General features: G+C 41.4%; 1 protein-coding gene across 1 annotated transcript; it reads left to right on the top strand.

The window, feature by feature from the left end:
* The first annotated feature begins 504 nt into the window (after nt 1-504).
* On the top strand, nt 505-5,595 carry LOC121804786 (probable protein S-acyltransferase 19). Its single transcript, XM_042204455.1, has 9 exons — nt 505-1,231; nt 1,875-1,988; nt 2,601-3,011; nt 3,084-3,152; nt 3,252-3,323; nt 3,402-3,530; nt 3,623-3,703; nt 3,793-3,993; nt 4,107-5,595. Exons 1-9 carry the CDS (start codon nt 1,187-1,189, stop codon nt 5,187-5,189), a joined length of 2,205 nt encoding a protein of 734 aa, XP_042060389.1. The 5' UTR covers nt 505-1,186; the 3' UTR covers nt 5,190-5,595.
* The last annotated feature ends 2,774 nt before the right edge of the window (nt 5,596-8,369 follow it).

Genomic DNA, 8,369 nt, shown 5'->3' with positions numbered 1-8,369 from the left:
CAATGGTGCCGTGAGGATCGGCGTCGGAACCGGCGTCATCGCGCGAATCGGCATGGCCACGCCGATTTCGCCGACGCCGGTTCTAATGATTCGGCGTCAGAACCGGCGTCGGCGAAAAATCGGCGTCGCGATTTTGACGCCGGCATTGGAGATGCTCTTAGGAACACATCTTGTATTCTTGTTTTATTCACTATATAATCATTTACACATTGACATTTATCATAAGATTCCCTATAATAAAAAAGGCATTTATCTAAGATTCATCATTAATTATAGCAACCATTAAGAATTGACGTGACCGGTGAGATTGAGAATAATGCCATTCATAAGTACAGTTATAAGCATAACATATTAGAAAATGAAAATATACACTTAATATTTCCTATGATTTTTTGAGGTAATTCCCATAAAAAATATTAAAAACTCAAAATAATAGGAGCACTACTAATAAATTATGGTGGGGCTAACCAACAAGACAACATTAAAATCTCATTTCCTTTATATCAAGAATGTAAGGAAAATGTTTTTATTGCACTTTACCAACTCCAAAAACACACACACAACACATAGTCACCGGGCCTTCAACTTCTCCCCGCCGGCCCTTTGTCTGTTTCTACTTTAATTTTTCTTGCAGCAACTCACTGGAAGCGGACAAAGCTTTAACCAATTCCGGTGGTTTTGTAACTTTTGTCTTGTACTGTTGTGCAATTCCTGTGTAGAATATTTTGATTGGGAGAAAAGGGGACAAGGGTTTCCCTCTGGGCCTTTTTTTTGCTGCATTTTTTCCTCTTCTCAGATTTGGGTGTTTTAGCTGAACCCATTTGGGTTAAGTTGATTTTCAGGGTGTGGGGAGGGGTAAAGTAGGAATCTTGACGCACAGTTGACCCTGGAGACTGGAGTGCGTGCAATTTGGGGGTCGAAGGAAAAAGGAGAGCAACAGCGGCTTAAGGTGAAATGAGAGGGTAATTTGGGGGTTTTCTTTGGGATTTTTTTTTGTTTTTGCTGCATTTGTTTTACGCTTCTTGAGTTTAGGTGTTTTAGCCGACCCCGTTTGGGTAAAGTTGATTTTCATGGTGTGGGGAGGGGTAAAGTTGGAACCTTGACACACAGTTGACGCTGGAGTGCGTGCAATTTGGGGGTTGAGGTGAAAGGGCGAGAGCAGCTATTGTGGTGAGGTGAGGAAGTGATGGTGAGAAAACATGGATGGCAGTTGCCTGCACACACCTTTCAGGTTTTTTGTTCTAGCTCATTTTCCTGTTTTCACGTTTTTTTTTTTGGTTTTGGATTCTTTAATCTTATGTGCTTATGCTGGGATGCTGATTTGTATGGTGTTGGCCAATTTTACAACTAATTTAATGGTGGTGTTATGAACTGGAATTTTTTGGGGTTGGGGTTTGTTATGATCTATGTACTTACATTTCTTGAATTGGTTTAAGCTGTATAATAAATTGGCAAGTTTGTGTACATCATTTTAGTTTGTAAGAGAGCAAGATCACTAGCTTCAAAGTTTAGTGGCCCGTGCAATCACATTTCGTGGATTTGGTTGTGTTCGATGAGAATGGTGATGCTTTACCATTGGCTTGTATGTTTTGCATGAGAGTAATTTCTAAGTGTGGTTGAAGGAATGATCATTAGTATCTTGCTATATTGTAGCAACAAGTGGTCTGTTTAATTAAATTGTGAGGAATCTGAGCAACATTTGGATGATTCGCTACTTTAAGCCTGCCATCTTATCATTATAGGTTATGCGATTGGATCTCATCATAATAGGATATGTGTTAACTTTCTGTATTAATGTTGCTTTTCAAATATTCTTATAACTTATTCCAGATGTGAGCCCATTGACCGTGCCTTTAATATCTGTCTTTTTGCAGGTTGTTGCTATTACAGTGTTTTGCTTGTTAGTGGTGGCATTTTATGCTTTCTTTGCTCCGTTTCTTGGAGGCCGAATATGGGAGTACGTTCTAATGGGTATCTATTCCCCAGTGGTATGTGCTTTATCTGCAGACACACACATACATATATTTTTACACCAACCTTTACAATCATGGGCACTGATTAGACAGCAGTAATAGTGATCCACACTAACTTAAAAGTTAAAAAGCTCGGCATGGAGTATGTCTCAAATATGGAATTCATGATTTTAAAAGAATGAGCAAAATGAGGTAGCTAATTGTAGGTAGCATATTTTCAATTAGTACAATAGAGATCCCTCCACTTAGTGACTTTAGCCATTAAAAGGGGTTCATTTTTTTAAAGGGAGTGGCAAAAGAATATGAGTGGTGCTATTTGAGCCTCTTCCGATGGAAATATGTAAAAGTGTGTTATTTCAAAGTTGAACTTTAAAGTAGGCTTCGCTTAAATAACAAGGTCAATACAGTGAAGGTTTCTTGTTTAACTGTCATAATGTGAAGGAAACTCTTGGCTTTTGCGTGAGCATCGTTGGGTTGTAGGCAGCCATTATTCATGAAAATAAAATAGAGATTCCGATTTCAAGAAGTTGTATATTCTGAAGTGGAAAAGACAATTTTCAACCTATAATAATAAAGCATTTTTTACTGAAAAAAGACTGATTGTATCAAGGTTTTCTTCATGTGCAGGCAATATTGGTGTTTATTCTTTATGTTCGATCTACTGCAATAAACCCGGCAGACCCCGGCATCATGTATAAATTCGACCCTGAGCTAATGAATGAGGCAAGAGAAAAGCGTGAATCGATTGCACATGGTCTGAGAAGGACATATGATGAAGGTAGTAATGGAACTCATTCATGTGCATCTTCTCCCTCAAGAAGTTCCTTTGCTGGAGCTAACTCTAGCAAGAAAGGTTCGGTTGAGTCTGTGAAATCCAACACTCAAGCGGTACCTCCGAGGAGGAGTTCGTTCTGCCATTTTTTCGGCGGATTTCTCTGTGCAATCTTTGTTCTTGAAGATTGCCGCAAACAGGATGAAACAGCTGAGCTGGAAGGTACAGGCGAAGATGCTTTGTTTTGCACGCTGTGCAACGCTGAGGTAGATTATTTCTTTCTGAGATTTCTATCTGTTATTAGTATTATTTCTCACTGACCGCATACTTCTTTATAGGTTCGGAAATTCAGCAAGCACTGTCGAAGTTGTGACAAGTGTGTGGATGGATTCGATCATCATTGTCGGGTACATCCACTGATTTCGTGCATTGTTCCTTTCCGATTAGGAAGATTCAAATAAATTTTGGGTGTTTAGGAGCTGACATCATTGTGTAATGCTTTGCAGTGGCTCAATAACTGCGTAGGGCGGAAGAACTACGCCACATTTATCTCACTTATGGGCATCAGTTTAGTTTGGGTAAGGCTCGAGGAATTATAGAGTTAGTGACACTAAACGTTCGGGGCGACTGATCTCTTGTCCTGTCTCTTTCCCCAGCTTGTTGTTGAAGCTGGAGTGGGCATTGGCGTTCTAGTTCGTTGCTTCACCAATAAGCATTATATGGAGGCTCAAATAGTTGATCGGCTAGGAAATGGTTTCTCCCGTGCCCCATTTGCAACTGTTGTGGTAACACCTTCATGAATATATTGTTTGAATACCTGAATACGTGATTATAAAGTGGAGTCTTTCTTATCCTTTCGGGTTTTATTCATTTACAGGCTTTATGTTCGGCCGTGTCCTTGCTGGCATGTGTGCCCTTGGGCGAACTTTTCTTTTTCCACATGATCCTAATACGAAAGGTTGACTCTCACCTCTATGCAGTCTCCGTTTTCTTCATATATCTCCTTTGGATACGTCTAGTGATTAATCAGTTTCTTTATTGCGACAGGGCATTACAACTTATGAGTATGTCGTGGCAATGAGGGCCATGAGCGAAGTGCCTCCAGGAGCATCAGTCGACGAGGAGGTCCCGGATATTTTATATTCCCCATCTGGTTCTGCAACGACTGGTTTCAGTGGTGGAAGTTCATTGGGGCTGCAATATAAGGGTGCTTGGTGCACGCCTCCTCGGGTTTTTGTTGACTATCAGGTACACTTCTATGTTAATTGAGTGACTTTCTTGATTATATAAGGGTCGTCCTCGTCTTCTTCTACCCATGCTGTGTTTGAAGACTATTTCTGATTCCGAATTATGCATATCAGGAAGAAGTTGCACCACAGTTAGGACCTGGTATGATCCCGTCTACGGTTGATCCGGATGCTAACGGATCGGGTGAGAAGGGAAATAAGGTGCCGAAAAAGGGAGTTCGGATCAGTGCGTGGAAGCTTGCTAAACTAGACTCAAGCGACGCAATGAAAGCGGCTGCAAAAGCAAGGGCATCGTCGTCTGTATTGCGTCCTCTTGATGGTCGTCGTTTGCCTGATTCCGAGATAAGTTCGAGCGAGAACGGCAGTATCAAAAGTAGCATGAGCACCGACACCGGAGGAAACAAAGATGCGCGGAACGATCTCAGGCTGTCGCCTCGGAGGCACTCGTTTGCCCCGAGTCAAGGCAGCCGGGATGAGTATGAGACCGGGACTCAAAGCATGAGCAGTTTCAGCAGTCCGGGTCATGTTCACGAATCCGTCTCGTTGAGCCCTCTTCCACAACCTCGCGGTCTGAACCCTCTCGTCTCAGATCAGCCGCTGGCCTCTAGAGCAGCGGCTGTTCCGGCTAGAAACAACCCGGTCTTCCCTAACTCCTCAGGTTTCGACGAAAAGATTATGCAGAGGCATAGCGGTCCCGACACCCTCCTGCTCTCAGCTCCAACTGCTCTGACTGCTCCGGCAGTTTCCTTCATTCGAGACGTGAAAAGAACGTCAGTTGTTTGGGATCAGGAAGCTGGGAGGTACGTCTCCGTTCCGTTATCAACAGCTGAAGCCCGAAAAAGGCCATCTTTACCGTCTGCTCTACCAAACACTACTGCAGCGACAAGCAATCAAGATAAGCGCCTGGCTGCCCCCGTTCGAGAGCCTCCACCGCCCCTAGCTAAGCCGGCGGTCCACCAGTCGGATAAGCTGACATACACGGGAGAATCCATCTTCTTTGGCGGCCCTCTTCTCAGTGCTCCGATCAGAGACGGGCTGAGAGGTGGAGGCGGCTCGAGCTCAAAAGACGGACAGGATAAGCTGCCCATCAACTTGCCTCGAGATTCGAGATTCAAGAGGGATGCCGTCTCGAACCAGCTCCCGATTTTCATTCCTGGAGATTTTGAGCTCAACCCTCCATCGGGATCGAGTTTCTAGTATCTCGTTCGACCAAAGAAACCCTACTGCGGCCATTCATTCCCACATATGCCTACGAGCTGCAGACTAGAAGAAACCCCTCAACGGGGGGCCGTTTTCGTGCCCCCATCGGAACCTCTCCCTCACACGAAAGCTACGCTGCGGCTAGGTTCCAGTGATTTCTTCTCACCGCATGCTTTGGTTATTTACCATTTTTGTTGCTTCGTTGTATCAATACACTGGACTGAGACCCGGCTGGCCGGTGCGGTTTGGTCGGTTCGACTGGCTGACCGGCGTAGGTTTGCATTCATTCCTAGCTGTTGATGATGCTTTAGATTTGTGTGTATTGTTTGATTTAATCATCAGATTTCAACCACCGGTGGCATTTAGGATTAAGGGATGAATATTGACACAATGAGTTTATTAATTGAGGTTATTAACGAACCAAAAATAATAATTTTGGACTGCAATTCTCGAAATTTGAAAACGTCAATATAAGGGCTTGAATTTCATGTACTATTAATAAGCCACTATGGTCTATAAGAGTTTTCAGTTCACAATTTTATTATTTTTAAAATGAACCAATTTGGAGTTTAGACTATATTTGAAGTATACTAAATTTTTTGTATACTCGTACTCATCAACCAATTGATATATGTGTAAATAGTTATGAGCTTCCCCCATTATAAAAAGCTACTACTATAAAATTTTAGGTTGTGGGCATATAAAGTTAAATATTTATGGGGTATTTTTACATATATTTTTCCTTATTTTTGCATTCAAAATTAAAATGAATCTTGCTTTAGCTTTTTCGTTTTTTTAAAATAGAGTGAACTACAAAACTAGTACCTAGAAAATGGGGTTTGCACATTTTTAGTACCCAACGTTTAGAAAATCACATTTTCAGTCAAAAAGTTTCATAAATTCCAAATTTAGTCACGATTTTTACTATTATATCCTTCAGCCCTTAAAGGGTGCCTTTGTCATTTTACAGTGATTTGATATCTGCATGTGGCAGCCAACTTTTTCTTGGAATAGACATATGGCGGCAGGCAGGGAAGTTGAAGGGTTTTCATTCTCTCTCTTGGAATTGACATACGTAAAGCTACACCTACACTAAAACATTGCAGTTGAAATTTGAAAGTCTCGCTCACTCTCACGTTTTCTTTATCTCTCATATCTCACATTCTGCATAAAAAAGGGTTTGGAAGAACGCCGTTTGATATTTCTCACAGTCGGAGGGTTTGAAATTCTTCAAAATTTCCAGCTTCGGTGGTTGTAGAAATGTCGCCGAAGAAGAAAAGTGGTGATAAAAGAAAACGAGAGGTTCCGGAGCCGAGCTGCGTGCCACATTCTCAGGGCAGAGCAACGACCGAACCTGAGGTGATCGTTTTGGATGATGAGGAGGAATGGAAGATACGTGGTCCACACATAGATATCTTCCACACCGAATATGAATACGGTTTGTTGATTATGGGTGTCACTCCTTATTAGATTGTGTTGTCTTTATTTTTTATTTGTTCACTCTATTTTTAATGTTTTATATTAATTACTAATGAGAGCAAGAGTTTAGGGATATGGCTTCATGCGAAAATTTTGTATTTATAAATTTAAAATCTTTATAATTTTATTTGCCTTAGTGATGGTTTTTTTAACACAGCTGAAAACCCGAAATTGTTTAGCATTGCCTTGCACCATGGGGGTACTTTCCACAAAGAGGATAACTTGTATGTCAGTGGCGATCTGAATTACGTGGATTATTGCAATGTATATAATTTTAAACTATTAGACCTATCGGGTATGATGGTCGATTTGGGCACGGAATGAAGCTCATTTGCGCCTTTGTGTATTGTGATCCAAAAAATGAGGACCAGTGTAAGGGGACTGAAATGGGACTCCCTCTGCGTCTTATAACCGATGAGATGCATTTGGCAAGGTTCTTGTCCGTGGCAACAACATATACGAAAATGGTACACGTATATGCAATAGAGGTGACTGTTTCTGATGCAATTTTGCGGAAGAAGCTGGATGAACGGCGTGAGTTTGAAAAGTTGTGGAAGGTACCTTCTGGTGTAGTCATTGAAGAGTTAGAAGAGGCCGAGCCTGTGATCCGTAAGCCGAAACCGAAATCTCGAAAGCAAAGTAAACCTAGAAAACCTGAAAGACGGTTGATTGGATGGTATGAAAGGGATATTGAATTTGAAGAGTACATGGTGAAAAGTATTGCAGACTATAAGGAAAAAACCAATAGAGAGGATGTCGAAGCTTCAAAAACTGTTGCGGTTGAGGTACATTCTTTATTTTCCATAACAACTTGTTACATTATTCAAAATTCATAACATTGATGTTATATTTTCAGGTTAATTGTGCATTAAATGTAGATAAAGGGATGGCAAATGCAGAATGTGCGTTGAATGCAGGTGTAAGTAGTGAAGAATGTGTTGGAGGTGTTGGTGGTATTGCAATGGTTGCAGAGGGTGCATGTGTACAAGTTGATGAGGGTATTGCAGTGGACGTGCCTCATGATAAAGAGGTAATCTGTTTTGATATTTCTACATAGTTTGTGTACTTCAATTGAGATATTTGGTGTACTTTGACATATGAGGTGTGATGGATGATTTGTACAGACTATGATGGATGGTGATATTGCACAAGGTGGTGTTGTACAATGTGATATTGTACATGGTGATGCTATACACTGCGACGGAGGTAGCACAGTGGGTATAGAGCATGATAATGAGGTAAGTGGACATATGTAGACATGATAATAATGCTATTTCTACTTAGGATGTTTTCTATAAATATTTTTGTTTTATTAAGCTTTCATTGTCATTGATGACATGTGCAGACTACGGATGCTCGAGCATGTCCAACACCACGTGATAATGGGAAAGGAATAGCTGTTCTACAAAAGGATGTCTATATACCATGTCTGGATGAACTTTTTACAGACTGCCCTTTACGCAATGATGACGTTGATGATGAGGTGGACGAATTTATTTCTTTGTACGAGATGTGCCGTGATGAGCAGCTGTTCTCGTCATACTTTGATGACATTTTTCAGCAAGAAAATCAAATTCCAAGTGGATGTGGTGGATGGGCGTCTGTGAATGAAGCGTGTGAAGGTAATCTAGATGGGGAATCGGTTCTTGAAGTTGTTGAAAATGAAGTTTGTGATGGTGAAGAATTCCATGATCTCCC

Source organism: Salvia splendens, chromosome 5 (assembly GCF_004379255.2).
Source record: "Salvia splendens isolate huo1 chromosome 5, SspV2, whole genome shotgun sequence".
Lineage (NCBI taxonomy): Eukaryota > Viridiplantae > Streptophyta > Magnoliopsida > Lamiales > Lamiaceae > Salvia > Salvia splendens.
The sequence above is the reverse complement of the archived record's forward strand: the minus strand, read 5'-3'. Positions and strand labels throughout refer to the sequence as shown.